The sequence below is a fragment of the Cryphonectria parasitica genome (assembly GCF_011745365.1).
Source record: "Cryphonectria parasitica EP155 unplaced genomic scaffold M406scaffold_1, whole genome shotgun sequence".
NCBI classification, from domain to species: Eukaryota; Fungi; Ascomycota; class Sordariomycetes; order Diaporthales; family Cryphonectriaceae; genus Cryphonectria; species Cryphonectria parasitica.
The window spans coordinates 5,170,474-5,195,527 of record NW_024468909.1 but is presented as its reverse complement, the minus strand read 5'-3'; the positions used below and the strand labels follow the sequence as shown (position 1 = coordinate 5,195,527).

The 25,054-nt window shown below is 53.4% G+C and overlaps 10 protein-coding genes across 10 annotated transcripts; 9 read left to right on the top strand and 1 right to left on the bottom strand.

Moving 5' to 3' along the window:
- Positions 1-410: 410 nt before the first annotated feature.
- M406DRAFT_344327 (uncharacterized protein) lies at positions 411-1,826 on the top strand (the record flags this gene model as incomplete). Its single annotated transcript, XM_040921967.1, has 1 exon — positions 411-1,826. The coding sequence occupies one exon, from the start codon at positions 411-413 to the stop codon at positions 1,479-1,481; it is 1,071 nt and encodes a 356-aa protein (XP_040781748.1). The 3' UTR covers positions 1,482-1,826.
- Positions 1,827-3,793: 1,967 nt separating this feature from the next.
- M406DRAFT_326208 (uncharacterized protein) lies at positions 3,794-5,136 on the top strand (the record flags this gene model as incomplete). Its single annotated transcript, XM_040920054.1, has 5 exons — positions 3,794-3,872; positions 4,265-4,281; positions 4,327-4,382; positions 4,490-4,691; positions 5,005-5,136. 5 exons carry the CDS (start codon positions 3,794-3,796, stop codon positions 5,134-5,136), a joined length of 486 nt encoding a protein of 161 aa, XP_040781747.1.
- A 1,148-nt stretch (positions 5,137-6,284) lies between these two features.
- M406DRAFT_285550 (Las1-like protein) lies at positions 6,285-6,980 on the top strand (the record flags this gene model as incomplete). Its single annotated transcript, XM_040918622.1, has 1 exon — positions 6,285-6,980. A coding segment is annotated over one exon (696 nt), but the record flags the coding sequence as incomplete, so codon positions are not given.
- Positions 6,981-8,034: 1,054 nt separating this feature from the next.
- M406DRAFT_320504 (Metallo-hydrolase/oxidoreductase) lies at positions 8,035-9,924 on the top strand. The gene is made up of 8 exons (XM_040919399.1): positions 8,035-8,125; positions 8,229-8,274; positions 8,375-8,462; positions 8,543-8,614; positions 8,670-8,703; positions 8,781-9,221; positions 9,305-9,331; positions 9,406-9,924. The coding sequence occupies exons 2-8, from the start codon at positions 8,250-8,252 to the stop codon at positions 9,490-9,492; spliced, it is 774 nt and encodes a 257-aa protein (XP_040781745.1). The 5' UTR covers positions 8,035-8,125; positions 8,229-8,249; the 3' UTR covers positions 9,493-9,924.
- A 436-nt stretch (positions 9,925-10,360) lies between these two features.
- Positions 10,361-11,574, top strand: M406DRAFT_320503 (uncharacterized protein). Its single transcript, XM_040919398.1, has 3 exons — positions 10,361-10,408; positions 10,542-10,762; positions 10,913-11,574. Exons 1-3 carry the CDS (start codon positions 10,406-10,408, stop codon positions 11,304-11,306), a joined length of 618 nt encoding a protein of 205 aa, XP_040781744.1. The 5' UTR covers positions 10,361-10,405; the 3' UTR covers positions 11,307-11,574.
- A 176-nt stretch (positions 11,575-11,750) lies between these two features.
- M406DRAFT_285542 (FAD-binding domain-containing protein) lies at positions 11,751-14,013 on the bottom strand (the record flags this gene model as incomplete). The annotated part of the gene is made up of 4 exons (XM_040918621.1): positions 11,751-12,324; positions 12,427-12,927; positions 13,177-13,497; positions 13,751-14,013. 4 exons carry the CDS (start codon positions 14,011-14,013, stop codon positions 11,835-11,837), a joined length of 1,575 nt encoding a protein of 524 aa, XP_040781743.1. The 3' UTR covers positions 11,751-11,834.
- Positions 14,014-15,397: 1,384 nt separating this feature from the next.
- On the top strand, positions 15,398-17,203 carry M406DRAFT_245302 (uncharacterized protein; the record flags this gene model as incomplete). Its single annotated transcript, XM_040916319.1, has 8 exons — positions 15,398-15,449; positions 15,565-15,711; positions 15,845-15,901; positions 15,957-15,979; positions 16,048-16,098; positions 16,158-16,537; positions 16,607-16,702; positions 16,786-17,203. The coding sequence occupies 8 exons, from the start codon at positions 15,398-15,400 to the stop codon at positions 17,201-17,203; spliced, it is 1,224 nt and encodes a 407-aa protein (XP_040781742.1).
- A 730-nt stretch (positions 17,204-17,933) lies between these two features.
- On the top strand, positions 17,934-18,424 carry M406DRAFT_34253 (uncharacterized protein; the record flags this gene model as incomplete). Its single annotated transcript, XM_040921779.1, has 3 exons — positions 17,934-17,999; positions 18,084-18,190; positions 18,259-18,424. The coding sequence occupies 3 exons, from the start codon at positions 17,934-17,936 to the stop codon at positions 18,422-18,424; spliced, it is 339 nt and encodes a 112-aa protein (XP_040781741.1).
- Positions 18,425-19,830: 1,406 nt separating this feature from the next.
- Positions 19,831-21,618, top strand: M406DRAFT_245913 (uncharacterized protein; the record flags this gene model as incomplete). The annotated part of the gene is made up of 3 exons (XM_040916372.1): positions 19,831-20,310; positions 20,413-20,703; positions 20,836-21,618. The coding sequence occupies 3 exons, from the start codon at positions 19,831-19,833 to the stop codon at positions 21,616-21,618; spliced, it is 1,554 nt and encodes a 517-aa protein (XP_040781740.1).
- Positions 21,619-22,612: 994 nt separating this feature from the next.
- Positions 22,613-22,998, top strand: M406DRAFT_222565 (uncharacterized protein; the record flags this gene model as incomplete). Its single annotated transcript, XM_040915619.1, has 2 exons — positions 22,613-22,872; positions 22,899-22,998. Coding segments are annotated over 2 exons (360 nt in total), but the record flags the coding sequence as incomplete, so codon positions are not given.
- Positions 22,999-25,054: the final 2,056 nt, after the last annotated feature.

Genomic DNA, 25,054 nt, shown 5'->3' with positions numbered 1-25,054 from the left:
TGGCCCCTTTCTTCCCTGTCCCTGTCTCAACGCTTCGCTTCTCCTTTATTACCCATTCCACAACAAGAAGTTGTTGCAGTCCCTTCGGCCTGCTATATCACCTCCCATGATGACATCTGCATATAGGGTTTGACGGCTGTCTCCCTCCCCCCCCCCCAAGTCACCTACTATCCATCAATCTACCTCTCATACATATAACTACACAACACACACCCACCCACCCACCTACCCACCCACACACAATCACAACAACAATCACAAGCATAATAACGATTCTACATCACCACACCACATCGTCAAAATCCTACGTGGTCATCAATATGATGCCTTCTTTCGTTGGAGCCAGCCTCCCTTGTATACCACCGGTTTCCTACAGCAACGATGCCCTCTTTGAAGCCCTCTCCAAACAGATGTCGACCCCAGCGAGCCGGAGGCAGTCAAGGGGATCGAACGGTGCTCTTGGAAACGCCATGAGAGTCGTAAAGCCAACGAGTGCTAGCAATAGCCCGAGGAACAACCTCATGCAGCAGCGTCGACGGACCATGATGAATGATCTTGTCTTGCAGCAGAGAGCTCAGCAAATGTTGGACCAGCCGTATTTGCCTACGCCCGGCCCGGAGGTCTTTGCCAACAATTACTACGAGCCCGTCAAGAGGACAGCCCGGCCCGTCAGCTGGCACCCCTCCACACAACTACCTCAGACATATCAACTCTCGTCCTTGCCGGCTCAACAACAGCAGCAGCAGCAGCAGCAGCAGCAGCAGCAGTCTTTACAGTTTCCATTCCCAAACTACTGTGACTACGACTTCAGCGCGCCTCCCGTGCAGATGCCCCCCACACCTGCCGCCTATTCAGCATACAGCTCACCTATCTCAAACTTCTCGCCGTTGGTACTGCCGTCCTACGCTCCCTACGAGATGCCTCAGACACAGGCCTACGCCTCACCCGCCTGGGACCCTGCTGCTGCTGCGCCCGCTGCAGCCAGCATGCCATCTACGGGTCATACCCAGACACCGGCCTTCATCCCTGCCACGGTTTACACCCCAGCCTCTGTACCTGGCTATGTTGAGCCCTCATATTCTCCAGCGTCGTGGATGGACATCCCATCTACTGGTTACAGTGTCAACCTGACAACGCCGCCTACTCCGGAGGATATGCCCAATATTCAGCTCCCGGAACCGGTTGTGATGAAGCAGGCATCAGCTGTCTACCCGAAACCCGAAGTCAAGGACGATGACTACGATCAGCAGCAGCAGGATGTGGAGAATGACGGCGAGGACGGAGAGGAAGAAGAAGGAGATATCCTCATCGGGCTGGGACTTTACGATCCTCCAGAGAAGCTGGGACTTCTCGGCGCATCCTTCGAGCCCACCGGCAAGGGACTAAGGCTGGAAGATGCCTGGGAACCACCAGCGACGGATGACGAGGAAGAGGATGAAGAGGAAGATGGTGAGGGGGAGGCGGACAGCGATGATGAGTGAGGGTTCTCTTCTTGAGGACCAATCTCTATGGACACTATGATTTACGATTTTGCATCATTTGGTTTACGGAGTTCTCAAACTTGGGTAGCATACGGGTCTATGACCGGGTGGAGGGGAAGGGTTTTTTTTTTCTTCTTTATTATTTCGGTCACAAGGAAAATTGGACTCGGTATGATACCCTGGGATGGAAGGTAGAGAGGGAGCTGTATACAACTACAACAATATACCACCAGCAACACTGCTGAACGTGTAGGACTTTTTGGTGATTGAAAGAGAAATTGAGAAACATTCTGCAACATGTCACAGTACCTGCAAGAAAGGAAGAAAAAAAATCACATGAGAGTGCAAGGGAATATCTCAAATGAACAGGTCACACGTCGCCAATTAAGAGCAAAACATGTGCCCTCCCTGTCTGCAATGACTACCCAACGATGCTGTGGTGATCCAAACCGCCAGTCTACATGTTTTAGTGCTAAAAAAGTAAATAGACTCTGCAGGGGAGGGGGAAAACAGAGCGTCGTCGGGTGTCGAGTCAGCTCGAAGAATGAGGCGCTGCAAAACAAGCCGCAGACAGACCGGGGGGGGGGGGGTGGTCTTTCAGGCTTCAGCCAGCAGACCCTGATGTCACTGCCAAAACAGTAGAACGCAGCCAGCTCTTGGGGGTAAATTCTATCTTCCATACCAGGAGCGAGGGAGGGAGTCCTAGTTTTCCCATGCGGGACTTCAAAAAGGGGGGGGGGGGGTTGGTACCGGAGTCTGCCGTTATGAGCGAGACGAGGTTTGCTGTAACGATACATTTCGTAGTACCATAGTAGAGTAAGATTGATGATACACAATTTAGTATGTGGGTGGACCGCCACCTTGTGGACGCGACGGAAGATACAGCCAGACACACTAAGAGGTGCTCCGCAGGAGGGAGGGGATCGTGTGTTCTCTTTTCGGTGGGCACAGACCATCATCTATCATCCATGGTATCATGTTCCCTTTGCTGATGGGTGGATCTTGGATCTGCTCGGCCCTGGTGTTCGATGCTTCGATGCTTCGATGGGGTCTGGGTGGGGAAGGGGAGGAGAGAAGGAACGAGGGGCAGGGGTTGTTCGTCAGGGCAGGGGGTGAACACACTCATCCACTCAGCACCACCTCCTGGCCCCCCACCCCTTCATTCTTTCCCCCCCTCCTTGGCTTTTTCGCAGCCTGCAGAGCCGCTTTCGACCACCCCTGTCGGATGTTCCCTTGGCCATGCCCCAGTTTCGAAGGAGGGGCGGGGCGTTGGGGTCGCTGGGAAGGGGTTCAATCTTTTTTTCTCTCTCTCTCCCAAGGGCTGACCCCACCCTCTCCCTAGGAATGTAGCGATTAAGTAGCTTTCCCGTTATAAATAGTGCTAAAGGTACTTAAGAGAGACCTTTTGTTGGCGAGGGAGGGGGAGGTGGTAGGTAGGCTTAGCCGAACTCAGTACTTATACTATGTACTTGGCTCGGCTTTTGGGTGGCTTGTTCGTCTTCGCTCTCGGGTCTCTTCTTGTTGTTCTTTTGCCCTACCCTGGTCCGTCCCCTTTCCCTCGCTTTATACCCACCAGCGTGCTGCGCATACATAGCGCCATGTACCACAGTACCGTACCGTAATGGTGCTACAGTAGTATGATGGCGGTACCTACTGGAAGGTACGAGGCACCACTGCGTTTGGCTAGTTGCCTTCCTCTACTTTTCTCCCTCCTCTTTTCCTCCCAGTGTTTCCCTCGCTTTTTAAGCCCGTGCTCTCTTTGGCATGACTAACCCAATACCACCACCATCTGCAACCCCACCTGCCAGAGCGCCCTTTGCTCTCTCTTCACTTTCGCTTGAGACGAGGGGATTTGGGAAAGGAAGGGAGAGATAGAGGAGGGGTGACGAAGTGTTGATCTTATTGTCTGGATCGTACGAAAGGGGGCCGCTAGATCGGCAATAATGAGAGAATCCTTTCTCACGGCACGCAGTGACGGGCAAACAACTCGCCTGCGACTACGACAGTCAACAATCCTCGCCTGCCACCCTTTCCTTCTCCCTCTCTTGTCTCTCACAATTTGTCTCCCAGAGAGAGAAAATCGGGCTCCTCTGTCCCACACCCAATTAAATAAAGCAGAAGAAGAAGATCTTCTTGTCTTCTAGTTTCGTTTTCACCGGTGGAGACAGGCTACACACTTTCTCTCGAGAAATCCGAGCCGAGATGGCCATTATCCCAAACAGCACGTTTGAAGGTGGTTAGTTCAACTGCCTGACGATCTGGTCCAGCCTCTCTCGTATCACACACCTTACGGAACCACGCAATATGCAACCATGACCGCCATTGTCACCGACCCCTCCCCCCCCTCCACCCTTCTACTCCAGCTGCAGGCTCTTTCCTCGTCAGGCGGGCGTGCGTGCAGTGGTTACGTGGCTGGGCTATTAGGATAGGCTGTGTGGCTTTAGGCTTGTGGGCTTGGCTGTGGGCTCATCTGTGGTCGGATCCTCTTCCCTCTATCCCAAGCAACACCAGAAAAGAGAAAAAAAGAAAGAGTGTGCTTCGCTCATGCCCGTGCTTGGTCGCTGGTTGGCTTCTGCTGCGCGCCCCTCACTTGTCAGAACATCCTCACACGAGCACGCAACAAAAGCTCTGCATCGGCTAGCGAACACTGGACGGTCGCTACCATTGTAGTAGTTGTAGATAGTGGCTGCTGCGCCCCTCTTCCTCGCTCATCCTCCTTCCCCTCTCTTCTGCTATTTCGCCCACCCCATTCTCCCTCGCCCCACTCTTCGTCTGTCGTGCAGACCTTGCCCAGAAGAAAGTGTGGACTTGAACCCCGCCAACCTTACGACCACTCAAATAACAGCTTGCAGGGCCCTCCTCGACTCCGCCGAACAAGAAGTCCCCCCTCCCCCCTGCCAAGTACGATTTGCGTATTCCGCGATGCCGCTGCCGCCGGCCGACGAAGGAGCTTGTCATCACCCACCTGCTCCTTGACCCTAGACCCTGAAAACACCTTCCATGTCAAGGTCTTCATCAATCCAGCGTCCGCTTCGAGAAATAAGGCGTGTCGTCACCGCCATTTATATCACGCAGCCCCGCCAGGGAAAGGAGCTGAACGCCCCGAGGCCAGCGCCGGCGAGCTTCACCGTTATGGACAAGATCTTCCTCCCTCTCAGGGGAGGGCTTGTGACGGGCTTGTCTCGGCACCCCGTTACCCGGGCGTTGGTGGTGTGTATCGGGTCACCCCCGAATTGTACTCCGTCAAGACTGACAGTCGAGAAGATGGTCTACATGAAAGGCCGGCATTAAACGACCCAGAGCTTTCTATCGCGCGGCGGAGGCCCCCCCCCCCTTCCCTTCGCACCCCGAGTATACAAGGTCAGCTGGTTGTCGATCGAGGCGTTGTTGCTGGTGCCCAAGCGAATAGCAGCGAGTACTGGAGAGGGCGGCTAGGTCGTGGGACGTGGACAAAGAGCTCATGGGCCTTCCATGTGCTGCAGCAGCAGAAGGTGTCATGTTTGTCCTGACCTTCCACACGTAGTTCGCCCTACCCGACATGCAACTCTACGCCCCGTCTCAAGCAGAAGCGTACATCCTCGAAGCGATAGAAGTCCGTGGCACACTGGTTGAGTCGAGTTTCCCGGCCGAGGCACTGCAGGCCAATTGTGTCTGAGCCCGTGACCTGCAAGGAGGTGGCATGGGCTGTTGCCGCTGCCTCGTTGTCCGACCAGAGGTGTTTAGGGACTGCAGATCTTGAAGACGAGCCCAGGAGCCCATATTTGACTCATCCGAGGAGGAAGAGCTACATCTCCTAGGTATGAACTGGGGTGGATGAGCATTGTCTCGGAGACGACGCAGTACGTGGATAGAGAGCTCGTGCTATGGCGTGCTGCAGCATACAGTCAAGGTTCAGTACTGGACTGGGCAGAGGCGAAACGCCCATACCCACGCTCGTAGACGACAGGTGAGTTTGAAGGTTTCTAGGGATTTGGACAAGCTAGACGGCGGGCCTTGTAGAGGTTGTTAGTCAAGCAGGTGCCAGACGAGACAGCCGCTGAGAGGGACACAATGGCACGGTAGCAGTGGCCCTCCTGTGGCCGATGAAAGGAATAAATGAATCGAAGGATGAGTAAATACTGCATAAATGCCTGGTTGAGTAGACGGTCTATCGCCAGGGACCGCCGCATCACTGAAGCTGTGAGTACCTGTCTGAATGGCACAGCTTGAAATGGCCGTTTCTGAAGTGCAGCGGGAGATCACAGTGGGTCTCGTTGCATTCTTTTTCACCAAAAATAAATAGATAAACTGCCAGAGTTACAGATGATGACGGCGTGAGCAAGAGATATGATCGAAAGTCGCCATATATTGAAAAATAAAAGAACAATCGACTATTTACTACTCATAAATCTTGAGGAAAAAAGATTCCTGAGGGGGGAAAGGTGAGAGCCACCACATAGTAGTAGTAGCGTGACGGGTGGTAGGTATCGACAGCCTACACAAAATTTTAAGCCTAATCCGGCCGATGTCTGCCATTTTCGACCACTCTCATCCCAACTTGTACAAATGAGCACAACACAACCCAAACGGACAGTAACAGTAGGGAGAAGAGTCAACTTTGATGTAAGGTAGACTTTATTTTCCCCGCCTGATAGCTATTTGGACCCTGACAACCCTGTGGGGTGAGGAGGAGGGAATGGGCTCGTGCGTCTTCTCTGGCAGCAGCTGAGCTCGAGGGAAGACGGGGAACCATCTCATTCACTGACGACCACAGGCTTCGAATCCACGCCGGATGAGTAGCCAGTCTTTGACGGGCGGAAAAGGATGGTCCAGTTTGTCTTCACCCCATGGCGCAACCGCGCCGAGCTCCTCCGGGTGCGCTCACAGCTGTACCCGCACCCCTCCTTCACCACGCAAACGGCGGCAGCAACAACAACGACGACGACGACAACACCGCCGTTGCCGCCTCGATCGCCATGGTGGTCCGGCCCAGAGGAGCTGCGCGCCATCGAGAGCGCCATCGCGCGCGTCTTCATGTGGGTGCACCGCGGCGGGTGCCCGCACGTCGTGGAGTCGACTGCCCTCCTGATGTCGGCTATTGTCTTTGACGAGCGCGGCGGGCATGACGCCGTGTCTGGGGCAGGGGTTACGGCTGGTTATGTTGTTGGGTTCACACGGTACAAGCCTTTCCTTTTTTTCTTTCTTTCGAGTTTCAGTTTACACCTTCCGCTACCTACATCCTCGCATTTGTGTCGGCTGACCATTGGGGAGGGAAATTTTAGGTTCGTCACTGGCCTGCTGGACAGTCACCAGGACAAGGCGCGCAAGCTAAGCATGTACGGCGTGGCCAAGACCCTCGGCCTGCCGGCCAGCTTTGTCGAGCTCCGCCACCAGGGAACACACGAGCCGATGCCCTCGCTGGGCCAGCTGCGTCCCGCGGCGAGGAGGGCGCTGGTGTGGATTTGGGAGTACTACTGGAAGAACCTGCCAGAAGGGGAGGCGGAGGAGGATGAGGAAGAGGAAGAGGAGAAGGAGGCTATCACCTCTAGAGACGGCCCTACTACTACTGCCACGACTGCCAGAAATTCTACGAGGGCCACTGCCATCATCAGGAGCGGGGCAGCGGCTCTACGTGACGAAGCCTCGGTTGCTGCCAAGGGCAAGACGGTCGCGACGTCCGAGGCCATCCAGGAGAGGATGTGTCGCACTGCGCTGCTGGGGTTTCTGCAGCGGCAGGAGGGCGAGATCGGCGAGGAGGCTGGGAGGGAAGGACTGATGAGGCAGCTGGGCAGGTGGGATGAGGTCCTTGTGCTGAGGGTGCTGGCGGACATTGGAGGGTCGATCAGGGATACGGGTATGCTGCTGCGGTCCGTGAAGTTGGCTCGGGTGGTGCGAGGAGGGCTGTCGGTTGAGAGGGCTGCGGTGGAAGAGGAGCCGTCGGGTCAACAGCAGGAGGGGAACGAGGAGGAGCTCAGGGGAGAGCTGTATCGCGCGCGAGATGAGGTCCAGAGAAGAGAAGGGGTGGGGGCAGGGCCGGGTATGGTCATCACTGGCAAACGGAAGAAAGAGGACAGCGACAAGAAGCATGGTGGCGACGATAGGGCAACGAAGAGAGGCGGTTGGTTCCGGTGGGAGGGGCCATGGTCACCAAAACCCATCGGCGTCTTGTGAATAGTTTCTGTCGTCAGATTTTGCTCTGATATATGATACCCCTCTTCAACGATGATCTCGTTACTGGAATATGATCCTCTGATATGATCTTGCCTTGGAGTGTCTCTACCTCAATAATAAATACCCTACACCAGTGGATCTCGGAAGTCAACCTCGTACATTTCGCCCTCAAATTTTGTGTCTGTTGTGAAATCATTTCTTTAAGTGACGATTCTGAATGTTCGTTTTGGAGACGCACTGGGTTGCAGGTTCCCGAAGCTGCCGGTGCACCTTCCCCCCCCCCCCCCCCCACTGCGTCTTGTCCAATAACGTCATCGTGATTCGGATTATTCATCAACAAGAGAACGTCCTCACCAGGAATTCTTGATCCCAAAAAAAGAGGAGGTGTCCTGCACCGTGGTAGCGAAGCATTCTGAACGCTTCTCCTCATGCATTCAGCAACCATTCTACGTAGGCCTTTTCTGCGGAACAAACTCGGTACTCTGAACTCAGTGGTAAGAGAGAGGGGGAGAGAGCAACCTCAAACTTACCCCCTCCCCCAGCCCTCTCAATGAGTGCTTCTGAGATCTTTGATTTAACTAACGACATTGCTTACAGCTTGCCATCTCATGCGCCACCATGCATATCCAGTCGATTCCTATGTGTATGTCTGCTGGGAGGGGAGAGTCCGGGACGATGAGCTCGGTCTGCCTATTTTGACATTCGTTTATCAATTCACTAATCGTTGATGTTGCCTTGTGTAGGGGTGGGCAGTAGCAACAACTACGCCTACCTTGTCTCGGACGACAAGAGCAAAGATGCAGTCATTATCGACCCTGCCAACCCTCCTGAGTGAGTGATTAACATGGAAGGGGGGAAGCCGACTATGGCACACTGCTGGCTGGCTGGCTAACTGATGCTCCTTGGAATAGGGTCGCTCCGGTTTTGAAAGCGGCTATCGAGAGCGGCAAGATCAACCTGACAGCGATTGTGAATACTCACCAGTGAGCAAACCCCCCTTTTCTCACAAGAAAACTCATTGATTGACATGCTCTGTAGCCACTGGGACCATGCGGGCGGAAACCAGAAGCTCGTGAGTCAGATATGAAGCCTGTCCATAAACTCTTGAAGTCGAAGTCTAATTGGTCTTCTCCTCCGCCTCCTGTCCAGAAAGCCGAGCTCAACCTCCCCGACCTGCCCATCATTGCCGGCAAGGATGCCGAGGGCGTCACCCAGACACCCGCAAATGGCGCAGGCTTCCAGATCGGGAGCATCGCCGTCAAGAGTCTGTACACGCCGTGCCACACGCAGGACAGCATTTGCTGGTTCATGGAGGACGGCGGGGACAAGGTTGTCTTCACGGGCGACACGCTATTCCACGCCGGGTGCGGCAAATTCTTTGAGGGCAACGCCGAGGAGATGAACACGGCGCTGAACAAGACGCTCGCGAGCCTGCCGGACGATACCAAGGTCTTTCCTGGGCATGAGTACACCAAGAGCAATGTCAAATTTGCGGCGTCGGTGCTGCAGAACGAGGCGCTGAAGAAGTTGCAGAAGTTCTCAGATGAGAACCAGGAGACGCAGGGCAAGTTTACTATTGGGGATGAGAAGGTATGTGAAGATGGTTGTGTCCTCAGGTGGGGAAAGTCTGTGTGCATGTGTATATGTGATGGCTGACCAAGGTTTCCCAACAGCAACACAACCCGTTCATGAGAACAAGTGTAAGTGATTAGCCTTCTTTTTTGACCCTCATGACTTTGTCGCTACGACGACGGCTAATTTTTCGACCCATTAGGATCCGGACATGCAGAAGGCCACCGGCAAGACTGACCCGGTGGATGTTATGCACGCGCTGCGAGAGATGAAGAACAACTTCAAGTGAGTACAACCGAGACCAAGGAGGTCAGCTGTGCAGCCAAGCCAGTCACGGCTAAGTCGTGGCAGAGAGCCGAATGAGTCCAGGTTATGAGAAAAGGCATCACAGGCCCTGCTGTGGACTTCACAGAGCGAGCGCGTTTTCAAAATGAATGAACGAGAATGTAAATCTTGTTGCTGCTACTTGAAAAGATGACAATAGCAAATAGATGTGATGTGATGATGTCTCCATGTCAAGAGCAGTCACCAGCCTCTGGGATGAGGGTCAGGCAACATCGACCGAGTGATGGAAAGCTAGATGCTTGGGTTTTTGCTCTTGCTTCACTGTCCACACTTGTCCGTCCTGGTGTATTATATACGGAAACGGCAAGCTCTAGCATATTTTGAAGCTTTTTTTTCGAGGTACTTGTTGTCTGTATCATCACGTACATCCCATCCGTCCCAGAGATGTCCCCTCCCAAGCGCCGTCGTGACGTGATAATTGACGGACGTCCTTTTTCTTACCTTGGTCGCATGCCTGAAGAGACAGGTCAGCAATAATTTAATTGCTGGCACATGCGTGGTCCATCAAGAAGAAACCGCCACACTGGCCACACTTGGTAGACACCGGTTGCGTAGTTCGCAGTGTTCATGTTGATGTTGATGGGTGGTGAAAGTGTGAGTAAGGAAAGAAGAAGTGCAGACTTTTTGTTGCGTGCAGAGATTTTAGGCGAGATGGAAAGTCGTGGTAGTGGTAGGTAAATCTGCCGACCCGGCAACAGTCTCTGCAAGCAGCACTAAATTACAGGGGGGCAGCCCACTGTAAGCCAACCCACCCAATACCCCATCGCCCAAGCCTATCCAGAGGGCCTCCACCCTTTGACATCACCGATTTACAACGACAACCCGCAACCCCGCGACTTTGAGGGCGCGGTCTCACGATGGTAAGTCTGCGCAGAACTCACATAGAAGCACTTCCAATCTCTCCACTACTCACCCTCCTCGTCAATCCATTTTTTGTGGACCATGGCTGCCTGCTGCCCCCCTCTTCTTCGTCTCGTCTGACATATGCGACAGCCACCACGACGCAGGGCCGGGGGAGCAGCCGAGGCGGGCGCATCATCATCAACATCGGGCGCAAAAGGAGGTGGTGCGCGCCAGTCCAGGCTCGCCAAGGAGCACGACATCACTGCGCAAGAGGAGGCTGAGATCAAGGAAGCCTTTGCGCTGTTCTCAGAACCGAGCCAGGGCGAGAAAGAAGGTCTCATACCTATTGGTGATGTGAGGAGGGCCATGATGTACGTTCTTCTATTCCTCCTCCTCCGCCTTTGGCCCCTTGAACAGTCCGGTTCTCTTGCTCGCGAAACTTCCTCTACAGGCATCAATGAAAGATCATACAAGGGTAGCTGACAAACGGGACTTTCCGTGTTTTTTCCCAACCGGATTAGAGCCCTCGACATCCCGCCCAAAGACAAGCACGAGCTCGCCGAGTTCACCTCGATCCTCGACCCGGACGACGAAGGATACGCCAACTACCCCTCCTTCGTGGCGATCTGCGCCCTCAAGTTCCACGCGCGCGACCACGGTGCCGGCGCGCACGCCCGCGAGGTCGACGAGGCCTTTGGTCTGTTCACGGGCACCGACGAGGACGGGGCGCCGCTGAGCACTGCCATCACACTGGCGCACCTGCGGCGGGTCGCGGTGCTGCTGAAGGAGGAGACGGCGGACGATGATTTGCTTCGGGATATGATACTTGAGGCGAATGGGGGGTCGGGCGTGGGGAAAGGCGTGCGGAAGGGGGACTTTGAGAATGTGATGAAGAGGGCGGGGGTTTGGAGGTGATAAAAAAGATGGAAGGAGAGAGAAAGATAGTGGGCGTTAAGAGGTGTATGTATGGCCGTATAGGCCACGAGACTCAGTCGAGGATGATCGGATGACTTCTCTCGATATGGAAGACTGGGCATGACGAATTTACGGAAAACAACATGCAGACAGGTTATTCTCTGTCCATGCATTGATGCTGGACAATGCGCTTGAGTCGAAACTCGGTCTAAGCTACATTGGAGATTGGTTCTGGGTTAGTAGCCCTTAAAAATGGAGCAGATTCCTCAAAAAACATGCTCGCTTGCTCAACACAGTAAGTATCCGAGACAGTTTTCTCCTTGCACATACTACAATCTATAGTGTAAGGAACATCTACGGCTTTCAATAAATTAGTTGTTTACGAAGACTCAGTATCTTATGACAGTGTATGGCTTGCAGATGTTTTCAACGACGCATCCAGGTGGTAAACAATAGGAGAGGGCCATTACATTAATCTCAACTAGTGTATAGACCGACTCTTGAGCAGCACCGCCATGGTCTCACCGATTAAACTCTAGAGATCTTGAATCCGCCGGGAACGCGCTTCTGGAAGAACCCCTCGGGGTCATAGGCCGCCGCCACGCTCCTAATCAAATCGACATTGTCCTGCCCGTAGCCACCCAAGGGGTTCTGGGCCGGCCCTGCATAGTTCAGGTACGTCCAGTCGATGTGGGCATCCAGCGAGGCGGCGAAGGCGCTCAGCTCGGCGGACATGACAGCCAGGTACTGGTTTGCGATGGCCTCCTGCTCGACGGTGTCGACGAGGCAGTGGATCATCCAGAGGATGGAAGTGTCGGTCAGCTTCTCGTTGAGGCCGAGGACGTTGTCGCTGTTGGCGTAGGCCGCCCAGGTCGGCATCGACTGCCAGATCATCCTTGCCATGAAGGCGTCGGCCGGCATGTGGTCCTGCAGGACGGTGACGTACTCGTTGTACAGCTCGACGGCCTTGGTGAGCACGCGCTCGTCGGCCTTGAAGGTCTGGGTGAACCATGTGACGCTGAGGCGGCGGCGAATGAGGAGAACGAAATACTTGTTAGTGAACTAGTGGCCCTGGGCGGTACTAATGTATACGGAGCTGAAGCTGAATGATTGTCCTTACCGCAGGTCGCCCGCGTTCTCGCCAGCCTCCAGGTAGTCCACATAATTGTATAGCGCATACGAGGTGGTCGTGGCGTTGAGAGCGCGGAACTCGGTGAAGGCGCTCGAGTTGGCGTTGCCCTGCACGTTGGTCAGTGCCGAGATGATGATCCAGTCCTCGGTGGGCGCCAGGGTGGCGTTATGCTCGTAGATGATGATAGCCGAGTCGTCGATGGCGACCGACTGGGGCAGGTGGGCGTAGTTGACCGTGGCGGCGACGACGGCTTCGGACGTCTCCTTGGTCGAGATGATGGATCCGCCCCAGATCTCCTGCGCGGGAAAGGCGTTCATGTCGTAGCGCGTGACAATGCCGAAGTTGGCGGACCCGCCCTTGAGGGCCTTAAACAGGTCTGGGTGCGTCTGGTTGTTCACATCGATGATGCTGCCGTTGGCCAGGACCAGCTCGTAGTTGACGACATTGTCGCAGCCGAACCCATAGCGCTGGGCGTTGTAGTTGTTACCACTGTGTTTGCGTGTAAGTGGAGGAGGGTCGTCATTGTTTCGTGAAGCGGGGGCGCGATACAAGCTGACGCATGATGAAGATGAAAATAGGACTGATCGGTCTCAGGTTGGGTTCGCAGAAAGGATAGGGAAAGGAGAAGAACAGGGGGCTATGTGTCGATGTCTGGTAGTAGTCCCTAGATAAGAACTGCTGAGGACCGGGGGTGGAGGAGAGGGAAGAGGAAGAGGCTTCCGAGACATATTCACTAACCCTCCTAGCAGAAAACCACCGACCCCAACGCCACCATCACGGCCTCCATAGACAATTACATCGTCCTTTATAAGATCAGCAGCCACATCAACCCATTTCTCACCTGGGACTACAGAGGCTAATCCCGTCGTCGCGTTGTACCAGGACGTGTTGAAGTTGCCGAGATCGATCGTCACGCCATTATCGACGTTGTTGATGCCAGGCCAGCTACTGTGCCCGCCTCCTCGCACAGCAATGTGCCAGTCCCCTGCGCCATCGCCAGCGCTGTTGAGGGCTGTGAGGGCCGTCGATATCTCAGAAGCTAAATGATTACAAAGTTCCCTCAGGTTAACATGTTCTAGTCCTGGTACCGGGTGAGCAGGAAAGGGGGGGGGGGGAAGTTCCCGGCAGTTTCAAAAGCAACCTCCCTCATTGAGTCAGAAGCAAAGGCAAGGACCAGAACCTGGGGTTACATTTTCTTACTGTATGTGGTCAGTACAAATGTGGTACATGTAATTTGCCCCGACTCAGGCCTCCTCCTTCTTCCTCAGGCTCCTCTGAGCTGTATAGTATAGTTCCATGTACAGTCACTCACCCAGAGTCAGGCTGAAAGATGCACCAAGGCCGGAGCTGTGCCGAGACAGACCAGTAGCTTGAAATACGCTCATTGTACAGAGAGTCCGTGGGATACAAGAGGCGCCCGCCGAGCCCGGCAGCGACGAGAGCGTTACAAGGGACCGAGCCCGTCTGCACCGCAGTCAAGTTGGACACGACACGAGTAAACAGGCCTGCACTGGAGGCTGCGGCCGCCTGCCCTCCCAGGAACAGAAGAACTAAGGAGAGACCCTGGATCAACATCATATTAATTATGTTCGTGCGCGGCGTGATGGGCGAGTTTCGTGGCTTGTCTCAAGGGCTGCTGTAATATATGGGATGCAGCTGAAAAAAAGGAACCGAATCAGGTCTGCAAGGTCGACTCACCGGTGCATGGTGGCATTTGCAGATCAGCACTTTGTTTTATACTTTTGTATATCTAGAATGAGCCCTCGAACACCCTCCCGGCTCTCGTTCGGCCCCGGCTTGGTAGTGATTGTACGTAAAATATTAATAGTAGTAAAGACGAAGAGAAAGCAAGATCTGCACCATTTCCTAAGCATTCAATATGACAAGGTCCCTGGTCCGGGGAACACGGGGAGAGGAGTGGATTATACAAGGCACCTGGCACCGGGCCAATGACTTTTCCTCGCGTTCTGATTGTGGTGTAGCTCCCGTATAACAACATTAGTAGGCACACCTGTTGGGTGCATTGCATGAGTTGGCGGGGCTCGCGACTCGCCGTCACTTGCCAAGGGTTGAATCCTTCGGGCCTTTTCCCAAATAAAATTGCCGTCGTCAGGAGAAGGGTTGCATTATGAGTTTTCACCTTCGGCTCGACGCTCAATAACAGAGAGGTTCACAATAAGTTAAAGGCATTAAGGAACTGATGTTGTGTGAAGAGGCTGGAGTGGACTGGCTGTCTCGATATGTTATGATTAATTCGTACTGCGCCTGGCAGTGGTCGCTGGCCCATTGCCTTCCTGTGCTAGGGATCTCCCTAACGCATGTAACATGACATGGCTAAAGAAGTGGAACACCCAACGAAAGTTTACTGTAGTATCTATCATGGTGGTGGCCCACACATACCGATTTTCGTGCGAGCGATTCGTGGAAGTATGTCTGTGGCTTGTCCTCAGCTGAGATGACGCCAGACTTCTCTATGTACTTATCTATGGGTGTATTGTGACCAAGACTTGACCTGGCCATTTCGCTCTCAGGCCGTCCTGCGAGCCATACACTCGATTTGATGACAGATGTATCATCCCATCATGCTGTGCAAGGAATGGCTCCTAACGGCAGGGTGAACTGTTGTCAATCAGGAATTCAGGTGGCCTCAAAGGCATTCAAGTTCGGTTCGGATTCCTGCCAGGAATGACTTCCTTGTCTCGGCCGGCCTCCCCATGACCGAATACGCAAAGAAATGAAAGATCTGCTCAGGGGCTCTTGGATAAGGTTTGCGTGCAATGTGTTGAAAAAAAAAAAAAAAAAAAAAGGAAAAACCATCCTCGGCTCCGGGCGGGAAAAAGAACAGAAAGAAAAAGCAAGAAGTGTGTCCCAAGATATAATAACATGATCGACGATCCGTGGGACCCCAACCAACAGAATACTTAACGTAATTTCTCGAGTCTAATCACGGTTTTCGACAATGGCTTTATTGTCGGAACGAGTGGTAACAGCAGTTCCACCCCCTGCTGGCTGTGAGTCTCTCTCCCTAGTCTCTTGGTATTTCACTTGCGGTCTTTCAGTCCACTCTGGACAAACCTTTTCAGGGCGAAAAAAATGCTATGTTTTGCTGAGACTGACAGTTCGCAGATACGGTCGACTTGCAGCACCCTCGGACTCAGTATATCACAGTTTCATGGGTCGTGCAGATTGTAGGCCTCGCTATCGCCTTCTTCTTTGTCATACAGCGGCTATATGTCAAGATTCATGTGCGGCGGAGGTTTGGTTGGGATGATGGTGAGTACATTGATCGCTTTGAATGATACTGAGACCAGATGGAGCTGATTGATCAACTCTGGTAGTGCTGCTACTTCTCGGGTGGGTACGTCTCGCTGGGCGCATAATTCTATTCGAGCGATTTGATGCATAGACTCACCGTGTGTTATCGTACAGAGCACGTCGGTTGCCACCCAAGTTATCATCTTGAGTATGACCAGGCCTTCCCGGTGGATAAACTCATGCTAATACTTGTCGATTGCTAGGGTCGATAGCTGAAGGCTGGATGGTATGTTTATTCTGAACCGGAAGGTTCCTACACAGCTGGACCAATTCATTAACAGCATAATCGTATAGGGCATTCATGCATGGGAGATGCCACTCGAGTCGTTCTTGAAGTTTAGCTTTGTCAGTCACGTTGAGCATTCGTTTTCTCTACACACCACTCGCTGACTGTAACTCTCCAGTGGAACGGCTACGTCAACCTCCTCATATACTGCTGGACACCATGGGCATGCAAGACGGTGATTTTGCTCTTCTATTTGGACATCAATAGCGTGTCACAGCGTTTCCGAGCCGCCGTCTACGTCATCATGTTCATTGTCTCGGGGACCTTTGTGAGCATCTTTTTCAGCTCCATGTTTGCCTGCAATCCGATCCCAAGGGCGTACGATTCGAGCGTTCCTGGGACATGTTATAATCGGCTGGCCCAATATAATGCCTATGCTATTCTTGGGGTGATCACGGATCTTATGATCATCTTGTTACCGGTCCCCATGGTCGTTGGGTTGCATACCTCCATCAGGAGGAAGATTGGGCTGTTGGCGTTCTTTTTAATCGGCTCGCTGTATGTTAATTCTGACCCCCCGCCCCCATCAACCCTATGTGACCTCCAGGGCTGACGTACCACCGTCAGGACCTGCATCACATCCCTCGTGCGACTTATCTTACTCATAAAGGATCTCAATTTGGCGGATATCACCTGGAATGGCATCTATATCAACCTGTGGATGTGAGTACTTACTCCCCATTAATTTTGATAATTTTTATCATCGCGAACTTCAGCAACTGAAATCTGGACATCCATACACGCAGCTCTATCGAGGCCAACCTTCTCATCATCTGCTCATGCCTATCGACCCTCCGGCTCTTTTTCCATACCGTCAGCCCGGGCCTCTTCTCGACCCCCAACAACACCACCAACGCGGGGAGCGGGCCTTCGGACGTCCCGCTACAAACAATCGGCGGCAGCGGGGCAAAGATGAGACGGAAGCGCTCGGAGTACAGCCGGTTCGGCGAGCCCAGCGACCGCACGATTTTCGGAACGGCGACGGCATTCAATGTGACAATAGAGGGAGGTGGCGGCGACGGCGGGCATGAGGTGGAGGGCCACAAGGGCGGTGCAGGAGTGTCTGCGGGTTGGCCCGAGGACAGCTCGAGCGAGACGGCTATCGTGCAGACTAGAACGACGGAGATCAGTTTCTCGAAAGCGAGTTGTAAGGGAAAGGACTAAGTAGTAATAAGGCTCGGGTTTTCATGACGCGCCGTCCTCTTTATGATTGTTCACGAGCTATGACATGATCCCTAGCAGTTGGACGCTGTGCCGGGGAAAGGATTAGGGGGAAGGGACCAGGGGAAAGAGGGACAAACATCAAAGGAAGAAAATCAAGAGGGTTTTGGTGGGTAAAGAAGAAGAGTTACTTGTGCTGTGGCATTTACTATGGCGTCTTGCAGATTGTCAGAACATCGTCACCCTCAACTCACTGAACGGCTTGTTCGGCACAGACTAGAGCGCACCGGGCCGCTCTTGCTCAGATGAGCTTGTGAGCACCTACTGTATATATTCTGTTGAGGTACATTGAACTCCTACCTGAAGGAAAGGGGCAGGCCACTGCCGCTCATTGCACCTTCCTGGACAGCTTTTTACTGATCTGTATTGTTCTCTCTTGGGATAATATCCACTAGGCAAGAGCACTACTGGCCCGCTGGCGCTCTTGCAGAAAGGTGGAGCTTGACGGGTTCGTCACCACCTGGACCTGAGAGCTCCCGCTACGGCCTCGGCTGCTGAAGAGACGTCCACTTTAACGACTCCTCGTGTAAGGCAAGACCACGGCAACAGCAATCAATACCCAATTATCAGTGTTCCAATACATTCAGCAAGCTCCTCCAGCCACTCTTCGTTCGCACAGTACTTCGGATTCTGCATAACCGGAGCTCGGACTCACCAGCTCGAAGCTTTCAAGATGACTGTCGTCCACACTGTTCTCCTCCGATTCAAGGAGGATGCAGGCGCCGACCAGGTCAAGATGGTGAGTTACATGCGCAATGCGACCACGTTTGGCCACCAGCTAGCAAAGACTGGACCGAGATACTGATATCTTCCGTGAACGCAGGCCATCGCCGACTTGTTGGACCTCAAGGTGAAGTGCGTCCGCGCCGACACCAAGCAGCCGTACATGCAGGTGACCAGCGGCGGCAAGGACAACTCGGTCGAGGGCCTGTCGGTGAGTTTTGCACCTGTTTTCTTTCCCTTCTACTCATGGATGTAGCAGAGTGGCGGGCTGACAGTCGCGTGCAGCAAGGCTTCCAGTATGCCTTCGTGATGGAGTTTGAGAGTACTGCGGATCGAGACTACTACGCCAAGTCGGACCCTGCCCACCAAGCTTATGTCAAGACCTACATGCCCATCTTCGAGAAAGTCATTGTTTTTGACTACTCCAAGATGGAGTTTTAGTTCCTGCGTGATATATGCCTGGGGCCCACAGGACGTCTTGGACCGCAGGAATATAGGTAGATTCTGCGGAACAGGTCTGTGAGGGAAAGCACAGCGTATAGTACCTATTCAACTTCTTTGTATCCTGCACCGAGTTTTAGCTCAGCCTGGAATACCTAAACCGAACCATAACAACCGATTTTGCTACTACATTGTCGATACAGAATAAGGTCTATGGGGAGCACGTCTGTACCATTACTATGTACGCGTCAAGATGATGTGTCGTCGAAGGTTGCATGAATGAGCGGCTGCCAGCTTCGTAAGGGTCATTGCTCATGCCCACAACGCGAGTTGGCTGACGTCGTACTCCGTAGGCAGCGCAATACCTTGCAACGAGACGAGGCAAGTAGCAGCTCTTAAACTTGTAGGGAACACGGCCGCCATCGAGAAAATATGATAGCGTTTGCAATAGAGCGAGACCAGCAAGCACTTGCTTGACGCCCCCCCACTGTCAAAATTTGATTAGGAGGTGCGAGGTCAGAAATGTGAGCGCAGAAAAAGTCCATGTGCAGCGCTAGCGGTGACAGTGAAGGGCAGTCAATTTGATAGACGCGTGGAAGGCGTCGTAGTGGGCGAGAAGGTGAGGTCGGAAGTACTCTGTTCTGAAGGGATGCTAGGAGGTATGACACCAAACATTGGTCACAAGAGGTTCTTCTTCATGTTACCGCGCAAGGCAGCAAGCATAATGAAAAATGAAAAATGAAAAAAAAAATCAGAAAATCTGATGTAGGCAGCAAAAATTTCGCCCAGGTCGACCCCGAAGGGTAAACCAGACTGGTCAGCACCACTATGTGCAATGCAGGCCTCCCAACCTAGTCACAGTAATTCTTGATCTACCGTGACTCAGACAAGGTAAGTATGAAGAAGAGAAAAGGAGAAAGAAATCGAGGAAGAAGTTGGGAGGGAGGCCAGGTTTATATAGTTGTTGGGCTGGCAATACTGCCGCCTGCCCACGCGACTGGCCGCCTGCTTTATCAGGCTAGCGTAAAGTTGCTAGCACCAGTTGCTTGGCCCAAGCGTTAGTGGGTCCCAGGCTGGCTTGGACCCACCTGTCATCACCTTCACTGACCAAATGCAGGGAGACGTTCAGCCGCGGATCGTGATATTTATTTCATGAACATCGAGGCTCTACTTCTGGCTTTAGGGACTTTAGCTTGAACCTGGTCAAGGCAAGCACCTGTGCTTGATGACTGCCAGAGAGGTGGCCTTGCCACTGCTGTCTTCCCTCTCTTCTGCGACCACGGTCTATCAAAAGCCATCGCGCAAATCGACTCCCTCTAGACTTCATCTGCTGGTGGGCCCCATGAATCTCCTTCACGAGGAGGGTCAACACCCAAACGCCTAGCTTTTCTATTGCCAGTGCCAATATGGGCAGGTTAGGTCCCCTCACCTCCATGGCCTTGGGCCGTTCTCCCTACGACGACGTCGTCATGGGTCAAGGGGAGGGAGACCCGCGCGCACCACTACAGATGTACGACGAGCGAGGCCGACCCGTCAACCCAGAGACGAAGCGAGTCAATAAAGACATCATCCGGTCTCACAATGAGGTCATGTTGGTGATAGGCGTGGTCGAGTCCGAGAATAGCATCGAGGATATGAGGGCTGAGCAGCTGCGGCGATACGAACATGAGCGCCACGACGACAGCGTCGGCCGAGACCTGGACTCAGCGGCTCGCATATGTCAGCTTGGTGGGGTCTGGGGTCTCGCGGGATTGAGGCATCGCATCTTACTATACAAGGAGTACTCGCATATCCCGTTCTCGCGGCTCTTCCAGGTCGAACGTCAGACACAGTCGCCCACGAGTCTGTGGCTGCATGGTTTGCCCACTTTCGTGGTTTCCAACTGTGTGGACTTCCGCTGGGTCACAGAACAAATCATGCACAGCACACAGCGTATCATTACATACACCTACTTCGCAACCTCGCTAAAGCTCTGGGTCTTTCTGCAGAGGACGCATCTCTTGCCTGCGTCGGCCTCGCCTTGGGTACCAAGCTGGAAGTTCTTTGTCCCCTTCACAGACGCATCGGTCATTGCGCCATGTGCACCGCCCACCTCACTCAACCCTCGCTCCATCGTGGGATGGCTGGGCAGGATTGGCTGGGGCATGGCTCCGTTTATAGGCTATTGGGCCGTGAGCAATTTCTTCCCGATTGCGCGGAACGTACTGTACGAGGTCCTCTACGACATGATGCCCGCCCCATCCAACCCTGAGCAGTCACGACCATCCGGCACGCCCGTCGTCCTGCAACGAGTTCAGGCAGACCGGGACACGGAGTCAGCACAAGCTCAGCTGCTGCCCGGTCCCGAAGCTCCTGCAGCGCCTGCGGATGGGTTCTTGTCTGTCTGGGAAGCCCCACAGTCAGGCGATCAGCCCAATTCTGGCGCTGCGGCTGACCACACCACGGAAGTGCGTAGCGCAACACCCAGTGGCCGTCCCGATGCTACTGCTCCTGCAACTGCTACTCCTACTGCTGCCGCCGCTCCTTCCCGACCAAGAAGCCATCCGCGCCGCTCCCGCACCGCCAACACCGAAGACTTCAGCTCCGACGACGAGGCCACCGAAGAGGTCGTCAGCGCCACACTGATCAGCTTCGACGTCGAAAACAATCCCGAGAATCCGGACCCCACCAACGACAATAACATCCCACCCGGCGTGTGGTCCGCCGAGCTGCGGCCCAACCCAGGGAATGACTCTCCAACCGGCCGAGATGGCGACGACGGGCCTGGCGCGAGGCGTCGGGCATTAGCGCCTGTTTATAGGGACAACGTGCTCACACAGCTTCCTGCCAAACTCGCAACCAGTATTCTGGTACGGAGGTTGGCCTCTTTGATGTTGGCGCCCGTCGAGGCTTCTGCTTTGCGGTCGGTCGCATGGTCCTGGTGCCGGACAAGAGGCATGTCGACGGCGGGGCTCTGGGAGCCGGTTTGGCTCTGGCCGTTTGTAGCCGGCGGCGGATTCGTGGGGTTCAGGCTTGACTTCCGTGCTGGGTTCTCGCTGGGCTCATTCTGCAACTTCATGGGCGTGGAGCTTGTCCACTTCATGCTCGATGCATGTCTGTGGAGCGTTTTCTCTCTCGCTGCGTCGAGTCACATGATGTCTGGTGAGGAGTGGGAGAGGGCACTGAAGGAGACGGAGAGCACGGAGCAGCAGTAATGAAAACACCAGCAGTATAGTACCACTGGTGAGCTTGATGCTCGTCATGTGCATGATGAATTTTCTGACCAGGTAGGCAGCAAGGCTTATGGCTAGACTGTGTGCTATCTGCCTATCCCAGCGCGAACGATGACTTCAGGTCCGCAGGAGGCTGGATAACGTGTCGATGGAGGGGTCTGATACTCTACCTTGCCAGGGTACCCAAGTGCAGCCGAGCACAACAGACATTTTTGCATTCTCGTTAAATGGAAGGGTCTGGTATTAATACTACAAACTGGGGTTTTAAAAATAAAGGCTGGGAAAGTTTTCAAAGCAATAATGGTATATCAAATACAGTGTGCTATTGGTTTGAGTTTTGCGAGGGCCAGTGAGTCATTGGACCGGCCTTTGCTGTAGAGAGCTTCTATCAGGCCTGGATAGCCAGCTTATTCTTTCTGCCTTTTTTTTTCTTCTGGAGCCCGATTATATTTCTAGTGCAGCAATCGTCTTCACTTCAAAGGAACCATGCAGCACATACCCACGATACTACGAGACATTGATGACGAGACTTTAGGACGCGAAGGACTCTGACGCAGTCCCCTTGGCTGTTAAGACCAAAGGGTATATACTTCGACGGCATTGCACTCTCACATCCCTCACACCTCACTTAAACTTACAATTCAAAAGATCCCCTGAGCATCTTTACGCTGCTCAAAGCCCTTTCCCCCCTTACAGCCGCAATAACCCGCTAGCAAGCTTCTTCATCTCGACTTAACGAGTAGACCTCGGTTCTCCTGAGCTTCGTTGCCCGTAGAGATTCGTCTTCTGATCTTAGAGGGAATTCGTGCCAGAAGCATGGCGTCCGTGCTTCTTATTCAGCTGTTTGTAAGAAATGGCAGAACTTTATAGAACAAAAGAATCCACCGACTGAGAGCTTGAGCACAGGCTTCATGCCTAGAGCAACTCAACATGGAAACCACGACCATCCGTTAGAGACCTTTTTTAGCATTTCTGGGTCAATATTGAGCTTCCAAGATACACCTGTCGCGCTTATCGGCGGACATCATGGTCATATGCGCCACGACATGGTTGTATTATTCGAAATGCTATACTGAAGGTTTTTTCTGCTCTTGACACGTGGCAGCCCACAGGTGGTCTGACCATAGAGCCAAACGCCTATTTACCCAGCGAGTCGGGACGTTGGTTGGAAAACCATCATTTTGGAGACGAGTACGAAGATGATGGAGACGAGTACGAAGATGATGGAGACTTTGTGTAGCAGCAGGAGGAGGAAGAGGAAGCTATCACCAGATGGCGTGCGGCTGGGTTCATGGTCAGCAGGCCGAGGCTCCTCCTGCGTCAGCTATATTGCGACTCTGCTCCAAGCTCTGCCTCGAGCTCTTATAGGAAGAGAATCTCGGCTGGAAAGTATTATATACGAGCCATGGCGTCTTTGGCAACCCGGATGGAAGACCGTGTGCGATAAAGGGTATGTTACTACGTTATCGACCACCCCTCTACTTGCCTGTTTAATTATCTCAGCAGAACTGGCCTCTGTGATTCAGTATTCTCTGCCGAGCACGTCAGAACGGTATCTACTTAAGTACCTAAACACGTGCCATCATCTGTCACCAAAACAAGGCAAGCAGACATGTAACAAAGACCTGGCGTGGTACATGGAATTTTTTTGAATCGATCAAGTCAAGACGGTTGCCTCTCATTACTATGAATCCAGAAATAACTAGTGTGCGGTTTTATCAACTGTCATGACGATTCTGAATCACCATGCCCGCTTACCAAGTGTAATCGTCGACTCAGTGTCACTGCGGCAGATATTACGCAAAGAGGGCGACGTAATCAGTCATTCTACCTCCCTGTTCACGTCCTTCCGTTGAAACCGGCTCAGGAGAAAATGTGGTTAATGACATGTTCGAGGCACTGACTTTCATTCGGATGGCGGAAGGTGGAAGATGGGCAGTCTTGTACCTTCAAGGAAGTCGAATGTACCAAGTCAGGCTTGATACTTTAGAATCGCAATGAGTTTAATCATCCACACCAGTACCGTGGTAGGCCAGTCGCACCATGATCTGACTTTATCTCCACCAGTCGTCTGAACTTCTCGCTACCTTGGCGATATGGGTATCACTTGTGTTTGCCCGACTTCTTGGGATGACGCTCGCCCGCCCGACTGCGATGGTGGTGGGGGACTTGGGTGACCCGCACGCACTCCCTGGACGGTATGTCGCGATTACACACACAGAGAGTTGGATGGTCAGCTTCAACTCTGCATTGGGAAAGTCATTGCGGGCTGGCTTGTTATCGGCTACCTGGACCTTCTCGGTATACCCATCTTGGATACGAACCCAGGCCATCCTGTTTCACTTTTCTTTGTCTTCCTTCAGCCTGTTGTGCTTGCTGACGATGACGACCACGGGAGCAGCAACAACAGAAAGAGGCGAGTCGTGTTGAGCCGCATGCTGGTGTAAACATGTCAGCAAATGTGCATGTATTCTTTGCTCTGTATGGCTAAAAAATCTATGACAGTCAATCGCTTCAGAGTTGTCATCAGGTACGTAGACCGTGGACGCTCCCTAGGATGCCCACGTCCGCCCCCCCCCCCCCTTTCCTTCCACAATGATGACCAGCTGACAAGATTGTCCTTCACCGAAGCGAATTGGATCACTTGACCTCTCAACAATTCTGCGCCTGCTCACTCAATTACTGGAAAACGAACTCATGGGCTAATTCCGACATTATGGCACGGCTCTTCCCAGCGGCAGCCGCTCCATGGCGGTCTCTTCAGGTGCTTCTGGGGGGGGGGGGGCAACAGAAGTGTAGGAAGTATCTAGGTTCCATGTTAGACTAACATGGTCTGTGTACGTGCGTATGTCTGCCTCATACCATCGTCTGCCGTGTCGTGTCATCAGGCCGACAGCGGACGACTGCGAGGCTTCGTGACGCGGCGGTCATCGCCGTGGCCCTCGGATGAATATCCCGCGATGAATGAGGCCGATGCGTTGTCGTCCGTTGATGGAGCCATTGCCGTGTCCCAATGGCACTGTGTCTGGAAGATGTGGTTTTCATCTCGATGAGATGATCTGGACCACTAGACGACGTGTCATGAATAGGTAGGTGGATGGATGAATACTGGCCCTGGGGCGGATCCCGTCGATGTGACTTCGCCGCCGCCGTCCGTTCTCCATTGACACCCGAGTTGTATGTACTCTGGCGTGTGGGTGTGGCAATGTAGCTTTCCGTCTCAGTCCTCGCCCGTGAACACCCTCGGGATCCTGGGACTACAGGTCGGCCAGGACAGGGAAAACAAATCCAACATGACGAGAGACACGAAAGAACGCCCCCATAATACGGCGAGGAACTCAGCTTCCCACTTGCGCAGCCTGCCGAGACCGAGACCCGTCTCGATGCAGATAGATACTTGCTTGGCTGTCTTGGATAG

Coding starts and splice junctions, on each gene's coding strand:
- M406DRAFT_320503 (XM_040919398.1), top strand. Junction 10,763..10,912: donor GATGTGAGGAGGGCCATGAT/GTACGTTCTTCT, acceptor CAACCGGATTAG/AGCCCTCGACATCCCGCCCA.
- M406DRAFT_320504 (XM_040919399.1), top strand. CDS start 8,250: ATGCATATCCAGTCGATTCCTATGT. Junction 8,615..8,669: donor GCGATTGTGAATACTCACCA/GTGAGCAAACCC, acceptor CATGCTCTGTAG/CCACTGGGACCATGCGGGCG. Junction 9,222..9,304: donor TTACTATTGGGGATGAGAAG/GTATGTGAAGAT, acceptor GTTTCCCAACAG/CAACACAACCCGTTCATGAG.